The 14,943-nt window shown below is 47.8% G+C and overlaps 1 protein-coding gene across 2 annotated transcripts in view; it reads right to left on the minus strand.

Annotated features, from left to right (window-relative positions):
• Nucleotides 1-14,943, minus strand: part of col6a4a (collagen, type VI, alpha 4a) — a 75,968-nt gene that overhangs the window by 57,595 nt on the left and 3,430 nt on the right. Inside the window, exons 3-11 of one of the 2 annotated variants that reach the window (XM_028442152.1) lie at nucleotides 10,343-10,437; nucleotides 8,609-9,217; nucleotides 7,467-8,054; nucleotides 6,074-6,643; nucleotides 4,937-5,557; nucleotides 4,188-4,748; nucleotides 3,328-3,885; nucleotides 2,417-2,995; nucleotides 446-1,021 (exon numbers count right to left, since the gene is read on the minus strand). In XM_028442152.1, the coding sequence (XP_028297953.1) occupies nucleotides 446-1,021; nucleotides 2,417-2,995; nucleotides 3,328-3,885; nucleotides 4,188-4,748; nucleotides 4,937-5,557; nucleotides 6,074-6,643; nucleotides 7,467-8,054; nucleotides 8,609-9,217; nucleotides 10,343-10,418 (4,738 nt within the window). In that variant the 5' untranslated portion in view covers nucleotides 10,419-10,437. The remainder of the gene's footprint in view (nucleotides 1-445; nucleotides 1,022-2,416; nucleotides 2,996-3,327; nucleotides 3,886-4,187; nucleotides 4,749-4,936; nucleotides 5,558-6,073; nucleotides 6,644-7,466; nucleotides 8,055-8,608; nucleotides 9,218-10,342; nucleotides 10,438-14,943) is intronic. The other variant, XM_028442153.1, reaches the window with a different exon arrangement.

Here is a 14,943-nt window from a genome sequence, read left to right on the forward strand (position 1 = left end):
CTAAGCAAGTTACTAAGTAAGCTGGTTTTTATCCATGTAACTAAGTAATGTATATGAGAAACTTAGTATTTTAGGTATTTAGGTAATAAACTAAGTGGGTAACTAAATCATCAACTAAGTGTGGCCATACCAGCCAGTCATTGCCTGATTTTGTTAGATCTTTGAAGCTAAGCAGGTCTGGGCCTCGTTAGTAGTTGGATGGGAGACCACTGAGAATTTCAGGTGCCACAGTGAGGGATATCGGAGAGGCAAAGTAATTATGTTCAGTAACTCAGCAAGTAACCAAGATTTGTTACTAAGTAAGTGAGTAACTAAGTAGGTAATTAGGTAAGTAACCCAGTTATACATTTAAAAAACTAAGTAAGTGAATAACTAAGTAGTTGAGTAACTATGTAGGTAACTAAGTACTAGGGATTGGTGAGAGAAGCTTAGGTCTTCCACTAACCTGTGGTCTCGCTGGGCGTGGACTTGCAGATGGTGTCCACCACCCTCTGTTTGATCTTCTCCAGGCTGGTGAAGTCCTGCACGGTGAACAGCTTCTCTGGAGAACGGGTGACCTGCAGAAGCTCCAAGTCGTGGACATTTCCGATGCCAATGACAAAAACCTCCACTCCCCGCGCCCGCAGTCGCTCGGCAGCGTCCGCCACGTCGTCCTCAGACTCTCCGTCGGTGATCAGCACCAGGTTCTGAGAGACCAGCGACGCCCGTCGGCTTCCCCGAGACTCCTCAAAGTGATCCAAGATGGCCTCGAGGGCGCGGCCGATCTTGGTTCCTCCCCCCAGCTGCTGCATCTTCAGCACGTGCTCGAACACGGCCTTCTCCGTGAAGTACTGGTTCAGGTAGAACTCCTGCTGGAAGTCGCTGCTGAACTGGGCCACGCCCACACGGACCAGGTCTTCACCGACTTTGAAGCTGCTCACCAGGTCCATGGTGAACTTCTTCATCAGCGTGTAGTCAGTGGAGGCAATGCTGCCGGACTGATCCAGGAGGAAGACCAGGTCTGCTTTCTGCTTCTCACACACTGCACAGGGAACACAACCAACACATGTCATTGAACCGCTCTGATTGGTTCAGAACCAGAAAACACAAGTGAGTAAACTTACAGTATCATCTAAAGAACACAACATGATCTGAACGTATGAACATCAGGTGTTTATGATGATAATTGAAGCCTACACTACACTACATCTACACGTGTCCATGAATGCAGAGCTGGAAGCTGGTGTTTGCTGTTTTTAGACCCCTCCCCTCAGCCTCTGAGCCTGGTCTGCATTTAGCAGGAAATAGTTTCAGATCTAAGAAATCAATGCTGAGGGTCAGGGGCGGAGCCACAAGGACATGAAAACCACACCAAGCAACAAAAAAATGACAAGCAGAAACTCAAAAACTTTGTAAATGAGTGGCCCTGCTGACCCTTGTCTGGTTCTTTGTTTCCGCTGTGATGATGGCCTCACTGAAGAACATTCTCACATTCTTTTCTTGAACACTTACAGATTGAGAGCCTCACAAACACAGAGTTAAGGGTTAACAGATGGAGTTCTGAGACAATCATGGCCGACCATCAGGAGATCAGGAAAGCTTTGGTTTAAATCCCCCCTTTAAACCCCCCCCCCATCCCTGGAAAACAACCATTTTTATCAATGAATGAATGTAGAAATATTATTACTACTCCAACCTTTAGGGGTTTTGCACATATTGACGTGTGATTACGTCACACATTTCTGAGCTGTTTGAGGAGAACCGGAGACTGGCAAGAGAAGAGTCGCCATCAACCCATCCACCGGCTCCCCCCCCACTGTCCCCAATGTCTGTCTCTAGTGTCTGTCCCTAGTGTATGTCCTAGTGTCTGTCCCAATGTCTATCCCACTATCTGTCTCCAGTGTATGTCCTAGTGTCTGTCCTAGTGTCTGTCTCCAGTGTCTGTCCCACTGTCTGTCTCCAGTGTCTGTCCCACTGTCTGTCTTGAGTGTCTGTCCCACTGCCTGTCCCCAGTGCTCAAATTGGTGTCATCATAATGCATTAGATTTACATAACACTCTATTTGAAATACTCAAAGCGCTTTACATGGCATTATTCTTTCACTCCACACTTAGTGGTGGTAAGCTACTATTGTAGCCACAGCTGCCCTGAGGCAGACTAACGAAAGCGATGCTGCCATAGTGAACCATCGGTCCCTCCCACCACCACCAAAACTCACTCACACACCACATTCATACTAGGAAATGTAGGTGAAGGACACAATGACAATGACTTGGCTAGAGTGGGATTCAAACCCCCGACCCATTGGTTATTGGATGACCCATTCTACCACTGAGCTACGGTCGCTCCTTCCATCATAAACCCCTCCCTGGTGGCTTTATGTGGTCATCATCGACTTTGATAGACAAACAAGAAGAAGAGTGTGTGTGTGTGTCACCTGCTTTGGTCGATTCACAAAGAACCTGTGAGATGTTCATGTGGAGCGTCTCCAAAGCGTCAAAGTTGTCCACGTAGAAAACTCGGGACGCGTCGTTACTGGCCATGATCTCCAGCTGAGTCTTGTTGGCGCCCTCGACTCCGATGCCGAACACCGTCACACCTTTCTGTCTCAGCGCCACCGATGGCGCCACCAGGCTGTTTCTGTCTGTGGCATCGCCATCCGTGATCACCATGAGGATCTGAGGCACCTGGAGCGCATGCCGCCCGCCGTGCCGCGGCTCGAAGTACTGCAGGCAGTAGTCTAGGGCCTTTCCCGTGTAGGTGTCTCCGTACGGAGGCCTGAGCACCGCAATGGCATTGGTGACCTCCTTCTTGGAGCTGTGCTGGTTCAGGGTGAAAACGGAGTTGGGCTCGGTGGAGTAGAGGATGACGCCAAAGCGCGTCAGGTTGGTTCCCACCGTGGTTTGGTTGACCATGGACACCATGAACTTCTGCATGCTCCTGAACTTCTCCAGAGTGATGCTGGTGGAGCCATCTACCAGGAAGATGATGTCCGCCTTCTCTGTCTTCTTACAGTCTGAAACGGACAGAGGACGGACAACAGCAGACGGACGACAGATGACAGAGGACGGACGACAGGGGAAGGATGACAGAGGACGAACAACGAAAGACGGACAACAGACGACGGACAACAGAGGAGGGACGACAGGGGACGGACGACAGAGATAAATTTGTCCAACTATAGCGAACCATCACCCATCCATCCATTCATGCACCATCTATCATCCATTTATCCATTCATTATCCATCCATCCATGTATCATCCCTCCATCATCCACCTCTCATCATCCATCCATACATACATCATCCATCTCTCCATCATCCATCCATCCATCCGTCCTTCCTCACCTCTCTCTGGGTCACACAGCTCCAGGGCGACCTGACTCTCCAAGTCCTTGAGAGCATCAAAGTCTCTCTCTGTGTACATCTTGTCTGGTGAGCCGCTGATCTCCAGCAATTGGGTGGTGTTGGCATCCACCACCCCGATGGCATAGATCACCACTCCTTTGGCCCTCAGTGTGGCCGCTGGCCCTTTCACTTCATCCTGAGCCTCCCCGTCTGTGATGACCACCAACCGCTGCCTCAGGCCTGGGCGGCCTCCCTGGGCCAAGTCGAAGTACTGAGACACCAGAGCGATGGCTTTCCCTGTGTCTGTCCCTCCACCGATCTGCTGCATGCCATCGATAGCGACCGACATCTCCTCTTTGCTGAAGAAGCGGTTGAGGGGGAACTCGAGCTGCTGGGTGGAGCTGAACTGCATGACACCCACGTGCACCTGGTCAGGGCCGACCACGGACTTTCCAATGACAGACTTAATGAACTCCTTCATGATGTTGTAGTCCTTAGGGTAGATGCTGCCGGAGCTGTCGACAAGGAACAGGAGGTCTCCTGGGATGTCTTTGCAAGCTGTGGATGAAACAATGAAACTCTGAAGACCTTAAACAAAGGGTCTGGTTTCAACCTGTGGGTCGGGACCTGCTATCGGTCTGACTACTTGTATTTATTATGAATAGAGTGAGACTCTGTTTATTTGTCATTTATTTGTTTTGATATTTGTTCATTTGACAGTGAACTTAAAATGTACCTATTATTAACAGTATTCATGTATTTAAAGTTAATTTGTCATTAGTTGTCATTGTTTAATTTTGTCCATGCATTGAGCAGTGTTTGTGTAACTGTTGTTTTGTGTGTCGGGCTTTGACGCTCACCGTCTGGAGAGCAGATATCCGTGATGATGTCATCCTTGATCGGCTTCAGTGCGTCAAAGTTGTTGACGAAGAAGGTTCTCCGTTTGTCCCCGGCAATATCTAGAAGCTCCTCGTGGTCGGCGTTTTTCACTCCGATGGCATATACAATCACTCCCTGCGCCGCCAGCTTCTTTGCAGGAACCGCCACTTGGTCTGTGGACTTACCGTCGGTGATGACCACCAGATACTCAGGCACTTTGTGCCCACGGGTCCTCATGGCTTTCTCGAAGAGGGGATCCATGAAGGCCAACGCCTTCCCCGTCTCTGTCCCACCTCCCACCTGCTTGATGGCCTCCACAGCTTTCTCCAACACTTTGGCATCCGTGTACGTAGTCAGGTCAAACTCTAAGTTGGGATCATCAGCATACTTGGCCACGCCCAGCCGCACGTGTTGCGGGCTGATCCGGAAGGTGTGCAGGAACTCTATGATGAACTTCTTCATGTCATGGAAGTCATTGGGCCAGATGCTACCGGAGTGATCGATGAGGAAGAAGATGTCCGCTTCATCCGTCTGCTGGCAGCCTGCCAAGACAAAGCAAAGGTTTTCAGGATGCCAACCTTTTACTGTCCTCCTCCCTCAGTCCGTGAGACTTCAGAGGAGAGTCAGTGGAAAAAGGTCAGGGCATCAGGGGTTGGTGTTTGAATCCACTGTGGGACATTTGACTTCCCTAATGTGTGCGAAGAAGCTAGGCTAAAGCAAGCACTCATACCTTCTTTGATGCCGGACCTCCTGGTGCTGACGGACATGGCCTGGCGGATTACGTTGTGGCACAGGATCTTCTGCAGACTCTGCTCCAGAGACTTGAGTTTGGAGAATGTGTCTACGATGAAGACGTGTTTATTTGGCGGATGCGATGCCATCTCCACTAGCTGAGCCTCGTTGGCATCCTTTACTCCCACGGCGTAAACGGTGACTCCAGCTCGCCGCAGCTCGGCGCCTGCCTGGGCCACGTCATCCTGCGACTGTCCGTCTGTGATCACCACCGCCACCTGCTGGACGCCCTTGTCCCTGCGGCTGCCTCGGCTCTTTACGAAGACGTTGTCCTTGGTGAACTTGAGCGCAGCGCCGGTGTTGGTTCCCCCGCCGCGATATGGCAGGATTTTAATGAAGTTCAGCAGCTCGGTCTTGTTGTTAAAGGTGTTGAGATAGACCTGCGCCTCTGACCTGTCGCTGTACATTACGATGCCGACACGGACCCGATTCTGCGCAACCTCCAAGCCGCTGACGATGGAGTGCAGGAAGGTGCGCACGAGCTGGAAGTTTGGAGTAGTGATGCTTCCCGACTCATCCACAATAAACACGACATCTGCCAGTTTGGCTGCTTTGCAATCTGAAACCAACCAGCAACAATTAGAGGCGCCACCTCTGATGTCAGACTCATGCAATTATCTCATTGGATAGAAAATATCCACCAAGCTTTTACTGCTGTAGCTTTTGGAAAAGTTCCATAACTAACCTCCGATGTCTTAGCTAAGGCTAACATTCAAGCATGCCATCTTTCATTGTCTAAGTCTCGACTGTTTCATTTGCTATAAGGCACATCTTATGCAATGATGCATTTTAATGTACATTTTTCAGGCGGTGGCATGAATGACTAGTTAAGCTTGTAGTTTTATACTGTGTGAGTGATTCTGATTTATAGGCAAAAAACTGCTTTTCATTTCCGTTAAAAAGTCTCAGATCTACAAATTCTATTCTGTCAGATGTTTCCTGTTTAATAATTGTCTGCAGAAAAACGATCAGTGAACTTTGATTAAAATGAGTTTAGAAAAGCAGCAGTAACATTTCTTGTGTGAAAATATAACGCTAAGCACTATGTTGATAAGAACATGAAAAGTCTGCTCACCTCCTGTGAGAATGGTCTCCACCTCCTCTTGCTCGATGATGCCTCTCAGCTTGGGCACGGCGGTGCTGATGGACTGGTACAAATATGGCGGTGTGGCGATGAGGCGCATCTCAGTAATGGAGCCTCCGATGCCGATCCCCACCACGGTCACGCCCTCGGCTTTCAGCAGACGAGCCTGTTTGTACATGGAGTCATCCGATGCCTTCCCACTCAGGAGCACCAGGACCTGTCGGTAGCCCTGATCCGCTCGACTCCCATGCTCAGATGTGAAGAGATTGTGGGCGGCGTGCTGCAGCGCGGCGCCCAGGTTCCTGGGTTCATTGGGTTGGATTTTGCGTTGACGGAGACGGCGAACGTTGGACTGAAGCTCATCTTTGGTCTGGTAGGTGTTGAGGTGGAAGTCCACCTCGGTGTCCCGGGCGTACTGAGCGAAGCCCAGGCGGTGCATGGAAGAGCTGAAGCTCAGTTGGTTGAGCAGCCGCAGGATGAGCGTTCGGATCTGCTGAAACTCTGTGGCGGGGACACCGGCATCCACCAGGAAGAAGATGTCTGCGAACTTCTCTGAGATTGCTGGAAAAGAAGCAAAAGATCAGTGAGCTTGTGTGAGCCACACCCCCTTTGACTCCTTCACACAAACATCTGAACTCAAAGCGAGACACTCAGAGAAGGGACGGAGACAGAAGAGGAGGAGTTGCCAGGTTGGAAGCAGCTCCAGCTTCACCTAAAAAGGAATAGCATGACGAAACAGAATTCAGAAATAGATGAAATTTTGGTGATTTATTGACAGTAAATCTAAGCTAGAGCAGGAAGAGATCCCTGGATGGAGACAATGTAGAATCAGATCTGTGTTCACCTCAGCTAAAGATGTAGCTGAGGAAGCTCTGTCTGCTTTGTCCAAAAACACATTCAGGCTATACTTTGGAACTGTTCCACCTCCTGCTTGAATGTTCTTCTATACACAGCAGCTACTTTATGTCTGTCGTTCACAAGGAACAGACGGAATAAAACATTCCAGGAAGGAAGAAGTCAGGAGTCAGAGGTCAGAGGTCAAACACGGTGCTGTGTGTAGGACCATAACTGTACTGATGAAGCAGCCTTAGTGATGAGGTTACACTTGCTAAAGCTAACATTAGCCCACCTGATTTACAGTGAAAAATATGAAATGTGTGATATTGTTTTTAAACATGTAGGTGAGGGTTTAGTCCGTGTCGGATATGAATTCCTGATTTTACAAGTTGGTGGAAAATAAAGACCATTCTCATGTGCGTGCTTGCTGATGTCAGAGATCAGAGTTGCTGCTAATGCATTCCAGGGGCTTTAAGTGGGTTATCTGAACTGGTTTCGCTGGAAACAAACTTCAACGTGTTTGTTGTATGCTGGTGTAATGGCTCACCTTGTCTCTGGTCCTCCATGGACACGCAGACGGTTTGCAGCAAGCCATCGCTCAACCTCTGCAGGGCCTGGTAATTGTCGATGGTGAAGAGAAAGCGCTGTGGCGGCCGGTTGGCGATGGACTCCAGCTCCTTCAGGTTGGCCTGTCCCACCCCGATCCCGAACACGATGACCCCACGCTGCTTCAGGCGCTGTGCGGGACCCACTACGTCATCGGTGGAGTCTCCGTCTGTGATGACCACAGCGATCTGAGGCACTCGCTGCGCGGCCCGGCTGCCGGCGTCCTTGGTGAAGTACCGGGACAGAATGAAGTCCATGGCCTTGCCGGTCTGGGTTCCTCCGGTTCTGTAGGGGAGTCGGTCCACCTCCTGCAGCAGGCTCTGTTTGTCCTGATGCTCCTTCAGCAGAAACTCCTGGTGTGGCTCGTCGCTGAACTGAGCCACTCCTACTCGCACCTTGTCCGGGCCCACGTCCAGGCCCGAGATCACGCTGCGGAGGAACCCGCGCACCTCCTGAAAGTTGTTGACACCAATGCTGGATGAGCCATCCACTAGGAAGACAATGTCCGCCACCGAGGCTTTGGCACATTCTGGACAGAACAAAGAGACAGTCAGTGTGTGTGTGTGTGTGTGCGTGCTGTTGTTGAGTACTGACTAGTTTGTTCAAGTCGATCAGAATAACACTAGAATGTTTAAGTGAGAACTGTAACGTTTTCACTTGTTTTCAGCTGCAGTGAAGGTCATAGTACCTGTTCAGCTCTCAGCTAATCACTGATCAGTTCACTGATCACCTGATCATTGATCAGCTTCAGTTTGTTCATGACGTGTGTCTGTAGTTTTGTAGCCAGTGACTGTGTCATGCTCTGTTTCACCTCTTTTAACTTTAATAAACATGTTTGAGTTATGTGATACATCCAATAATATCTCAGGCTGACACGAGCATCAGGCGTCCTACATTACATCAGGTGTTTCCTCAGAGGGTGCACCATGGACCATGGACTGCTCCCAGTCCGTCCCTCTGCATCAGACTGGAAACCAGTGAAGAAGTCCTTCTCTTGTTTTGTACTGATCTGATCTCACGTCCTTTCTACAGGAAGCAGTGAAGGTCCTCAGGGTGTGGCTGGGCATGGCTGGGCGTGGTTACCTGGGGACAGCTGCAGCAGCTGCCTCTTGGCCTCCTCCACGGTGGTGCACAGCGTCTGCACCATGCTCTGGGAGATGCCCTGCAGGGCCTGGAAGTCGGACACGCTGTGGACGTGCTGCTGGTGCGGCTGGCTGGCGATCTCCTGCAGCTGCTCTTCGTCGGCATCCTTAATGCCGATGGCATACAGCACAATGCCCTTCTTCTTCAGCTGCTCAGCGTGAGACGCCACGTCATCCTGAGATTTTCCGTCAGTGATCACCACGGCGATCTGCGGGACCTTGAGGGCCGTGCGGCTTCCTGCCGTCTCCACGAAGTGCTCCCTCAGCATGAAGTCCAGGCCCAGGCCGGTCTGCGTGCCGCCGCCCATGTAGGGCAGCTTCTGGATGTAGGACAAGATGTCGACTTTGGTCTGGAAGGTGTTGAGCAGGAACTCGGAGCGCGGTGTGGTGCTGTACTGCACCAGGCCGATCCGCACGTGCTCCGGCCCAACGTCAAAGCTGTTGACCAGTGTAGACAGGAAGCGCCGGATCTGCTCGAAGTTCTCGGTGCCGATGCTCCACGAGCCATCCACCATGAAGACGATGTCGGCCACGGCCTCCTGGGTGCAGACTGAGGAGGGAAGGTTACCGTCACACCTCTGAAAGGCCAACGTGCTCACACGTGCTTGTGAAGCGTGAAGCCACGCAGCTGCAGGCATGAGCGTGAGGAAAGAAGCGTGCATGTTCACGGGGGTGGAGTCACAGTCACAGCTGCTGCTTCTGGTTTTCACACCTTAATCTGAACCAGTTCATTAAAGCCCACTGGTTTCAGGTCCCTTTGTCTGACTGTGTTTCTGTCTGTGTGTCAGTCCCTGTGTGTCTGTATGTGTGTCTGTGTCTCTGTGTGTCAGTCTATCTCTGTGTCTGTCACTGTGTGTGTGGGGGTGTGTGTGTGTCTGTCCTTGTGTCTGTGTGTGCGTGTGTGTGTGTGTGTATGTGTGTGTGTGTGTGTTGGTCTTTAGTTGGTCTTTGTTCTGGTTTTGTTCAAGGAGTTGGAACCAACCACAGGTCTGAGAGGGGGCGGGGTTAGGGGGCGTGGCTAGGGGCAGTACCATGTCTATTATTGGTATGTAAGTGTTTTCATGTGTTTGGATCTCTGTCAGCAGAAGGTTCTCAATCAGTTTTACAACCCCGTGTGCTGCAGCGTGACCTGGAACTGAACCTGGACCTGATGCTGGTGTCCAATCTGAGCTTCTTCACTGGGTCTAATAATGTGCAGCAGATGAGAGAGCAGCAGAACCTCACACCTTCATCAGTGAGATTGTGAGGTGAAAAGCTTGAGAGCTTCAGGCAGCGCAGGAATCACTTAGACCTCAGGAGGTGTGAGAACCTCTGAGGAACATCTGAAGAACATCAGAGGAACATCAGAGGAACCTCTGAGGAACATCAGAGGAACATCAGAGGAACCTCAGAGGAACCTCAGAGGAACATCTGAAGAACATCAGAGGAACTTCTGTGGAACATCAGAGGAACATCTGATGAACTTCTGAGGAACATCTGAGGAACACCAGAGGAACCTCTGAGGAACATCAGAGGAACATCTGAAGGACATCTGAGGAACATCAGAGACCTCATGAGGTCTAATGATAAGCTGTGAGGAACATCAGTAAGTCTGAAGCTCCAGAAGAAGGTTTGGTGTCTCATCATGCAACAACTTCCATGTGTGGTTAGTACACTGTGTGTGTGTGTGTGTCACCTGTCCTCTGAGCAATGTTCCCATGGAAACAGGCGGCAGTGATGAGGCAGAGCAGTAGGGCACGCCCCTCCTCCATCAGGGTATCAGATTCAGACCTGAAAAACACACACACACACACACACACACACACACACACACACACACACACACACACACACACACACACACACACACACACACACACACACACACACAGTTGTTTGTTTTATATATTCTGTTCAAATAAAACCTCTGTAAACTTCCATACCTACTACTTATACATATGAAACTGTCTGATACTGGCCAAGATGCCATGATATGTAGCAGTAATATGAGCACCTGTCCCTTTGGAGGTCTCTGCGTGGGCCTGATGATGGCTCCATATCCAATGCTATTTTATAAATCTGCTATATTTTAGTGGTTTATTGAATACTGCTTTTGTGACATATTTTTGTTACAATATATTTATATATATATGTTTTTTGGGGGGGGGAGTTATACCTAACACACACAAAACAAACATGTATAAATGTTAATAAAATGTCAATATAGAGTGAATAGAATCATGGGGACACTGGACACCTTAAGACTTGGTGGCAGCAAAATACATAGTTTAAAGGTCACGTCATGCTATTTTTCATCTCCATTTGTTCTAAGAACCCCTAAAACATAGTATTTGAGGTTTATTTTCCCAAACTTGCCTGTTTTCCAGAGTTTTAGCCTCTGAAAAGTCACTTTCTGACCAACTCTACACAAACGTACTTATGCATATTCATGAGTGGGCGTGTCTATAGACGGGACAATGACTTCCTCCAGAGCCATGTAGAGAGAGGTGCGACCAAAAAGTCCAAAATGCTTCACCGTCACGTGATTCATGTAAGACTGAATTTTGTCCCAGAAGTTAGTGGTGGGCCATTCAAATTCATTGATTCCTAGTGATATAAGTGAGATTTTTGGTCTTTTGTGATCAATAACTGCATTGATTGACAATATTTATAGAGTACACAGTCATATGTATGTGTATATACAATATATGTTTATGTAGTTCAAGCCTTTTCTAACATCCCACACTACAAAATAAGTCATAAAAGTATAACTGATAAGTATTTTCATTCCAATACAAATGATCTAAAATGTTTAAAGAGCATTTTCACTGCCCTGTGTGTGTGTGGAGCTAATATGTCTCTGATGCCGTGTCCGATCGAACTGAAACTTTTTTAACAACTTCCACAAAGCCAGAGTGTGTGCATCCATTATTTTCTACTTATTTGGTGTTGAAAAACATTTATTTTCATTTTATTTTGACCGGAGAGGGGGAGGCGTGTCTAAGCCGCTCAGATGTCACAAGAGTAACATCTATTACACTTTGTTCCTGCATGTTTTTACACATGTATTAGCAAGCAAGCCTGCCTAAGAAGGTCCTTTTTTACCGACTTGCTTTTTCTTCCTATTGGTCGGGTGGGTGGACAGAGGTACAAACACCGCAGCGGCCTCGTCGGGTCGCCGCCCGCCTCAGACCACTTCTAGAGTGCCAGGCTTTCAGCCACAATTTTTTTGACCCGCGGGGCAACTTTTCAGCCCTGAAATATCGCTCTAATGAGCTCACCGCGCGTCACCAGTGGACACACGGCCACAACATCAAGTACCCCCCCCCCCCTCCAGGACCACTACATGGTGGCCATGGAGGCGGAGTTTGAAGCCCTCCTGGGCATGCCCACAGCAGACTGGAGAGACAGCCTCATTCTGGGCTAGACCCAACCCGGGGATGTGTGAGCCCAAAGCCCCCCCGGCCCCCCCTGTTGTCACCAGACCATACTCATTGGTTACCAAGGCTACCATGGCGACCATAGCAGAGCCAACAGGGGATTGGCCACTATTGAAATTCACTCCCATCCAACCCAAACAGTTTCACCAAAACACCAGAGGACCCCACGGCCCCTCCCTCTGGGGGAACTCATCAACATAGAACCAAAATCAAAAACATCCAATAAAGATATATGTTATGTTAGTTGATAAAATCTGAACAAAGTATATTTTATTTTATTTTTATTTTTTAGCTCCCCCCTTGAGGGTTTCACACCTTATTGTGGTTCAGGGGTTTGTGTGCCTCAGTGACCTTCAGAGCTATACCAGCAGGAGCTTAGTCCTCAGGTGGGACACCCATGGGCAGGTGTGAAGGAAGAGACTAAGGTCAATAGGTTGGGGTTGGACACATCGCTACCAATGAAGAAATAATGTTTCTATAAACACAGGGAAACAAAGTGCAGGAGCGTGTACGTATGAACATTTCTGACCCCCCACACACACACACACACACACACACACACACACACACACACACACACACACTTTAGTGTTTATCAGATGATGAACTAATTATAATAATTAATAATAATAACTAGTGACTGTGGGTCACTGAATGTGATTCATAGTTTAGAGTTTTACAGGCTACAGTATCAGTGTATCATACATCAAAGTGTCCCTCAGAGGACGTGTGTGTGTATTTGTTCTCTGAGTGGGAGTGTGTGTGTTTATATCAGCAGGTGCTGTGAACGTGTTGGTCGTCTGCTTATAATAAGTTCAGCTCTGATTGCTTCATGTGTGTTTGTCATGTGATTAGAAACAGAGCCTGAGTTTATGTAAAGGATGGAGACCTCCCGCTGTGTGTGTGTGTGTGTGTGTGTGTGTGTGTGTGTGTGTGTGTGTGTGTGTGTGTGTGGTCTGACTCACTCCTGATGGATGGAGGTATAGCAGCACATTTGTGCCACACTTGTTTGTCTTTCAGCGCTGCACAGCAACACACACACGCACACGCACACACACACGCCAAAAGGCTAGTTTTCATCTGTAGTCCTAGGCCAGATGTACATTAGGCACCCTGAAAATAGTTAAAGCTATTGATTATCACATGGATACAATAAACATTACATGTGCTGCAGCAGCAGGAATAAAACACCAAAACAAAGAAACAAAAAAGACATCATGCACTAAAGTGGGAAAACAGCTGGAGACAACAGGACATAAGGCACAAGTAGCAGTTCATGAAACAACTAGAATCAGTATTAAAAGACATAATCAATAACATTAGTCAGTTATAATACAAGGCTTAAAAAGGAGAGTGAACATTCAAATGCAGAAATATAGAAATTAGATAAGAACAAACAAGACAAGAAAGCAGCGGCGAGTGTTCAGCATGTTTGATTGCTAAGGAGCCAACGTTTTAATGATGAGCGGAATACATTATTATTATTATTATTATTATTAACTATTGATTTCTCTGATTGGTGTTGGAATGTTGTTCCATTCTTTTGAAGCTTTAACAGAGAAGGCTGAGAGACTAAACACAGAATCCTCCAGATGTTCCTCTAGTGTTGGACCTTACGCTCAGAAACTCACTGAGAGAGGGAGGAGCCAGGCCATGAAGGATTGTAGATGCTGGACAGTTATTTGTGAACTTAATGAGAATTTTCCAACCTAGTAAATTGTATTTTGACAGAATACTGCAGTGATGAAAATGACGTGGTTTCTTATCCAGAACGTTAGGTGTTTGTTTGTATTGGTTTTAAAGTGGTGTGGTTGACCTGGGACCAGCTGGTGAGACAGTAAGTCATACATGAAAAGATCATTGAATACATAAACATGTTGGCTGCTCGGGTGGACATTGAGTTTCTGATGAATCAAAAATTGGACAAATTACATTTTACTTTCTTGAGAGTTTTGGTGATATGATAATTAACATTGAGTTTGGAGTCTATGAGAATACCGAGATACTTAAGTTCTGTAACTATTTGAAGTTTTTCACCAGCTGTGGAGTTGGTAGTTTTAGTAAAAAAAAAAAACAGTGACTTTCTTGGTGACATTTAAGTGAAGGCTGCACTGGTTTAGCTATTCACTGACCTTGACTATAGCGTTTGTATGTTTAGTTGCTACTGCTGTTTTTGGTGGCCCATGTTTGTATGGAACTGTGTCGTCTGCAAACATTTGGATTTTTACTTCTGGGCACACAAGTGGTAGGTCATTAATATACATGCAGAACAGAAGAGGGCCCAGGATGGACCCTTGGGGCACTCCAGTGAACAAGTGAAGGGGTTCAGACTGATAGCTGCCAATATGGACGGTTTGTGATCAATGGTAAAGATAAGATGCTACCCACTTTAGAGCATTATCGGAAAAGTTGAAATGAGAAAGTTTGGAGAGTAAGATTCTATGATTAACAGTATCAAAAGCTTCCCTGAGATCTAAAAACAGCTCCAACAACATTGTTCTTGTCAAGCAACATGTTACGACCCCCTCTAGGATGTCAGGTCAAGGCTTGAGGGGCCGCAACATAAACAGGATGCCACACAGAGAGCAACAATTATCAAAAATATTTAACAAAATCCTAAAAGTACCAACAGAACAAACTAAAAGGGACTGGAGACCCTGGCCAAACTGAACAAAAGTAGGGAGGACACTGGGCCAACCCTATACAGGGCGGTTGTCCCAGCATCCACCCTCTAAACTACAAAACATACAAAAGACTAAAACTACAGGAACACAAAAAACAGGACTACCAGAAATCTCCAGTCCAAACGAAAATAACAAACCTACAAACATCTCCAGTGAGGAGCTGAAGAACACTC

The sequence above is a fragment of the Gouania willdenowi genome, unplaced genomic scaffold, assembly GCF_900634775.1.
Source record: "Gouania willdenowi unplaced genomic scaffold, fGouWil2.1 scaffold_3_arrow_ctg1, whole genome shotgun sequence".
NCBI classification, from domain to species: domain Eukaryota; kingdom Metazoa; phylum Chordata; class Actinopteri; order Blenniiformes; family Gobiesocidae; genus Gouania; species Gouania willdenowi.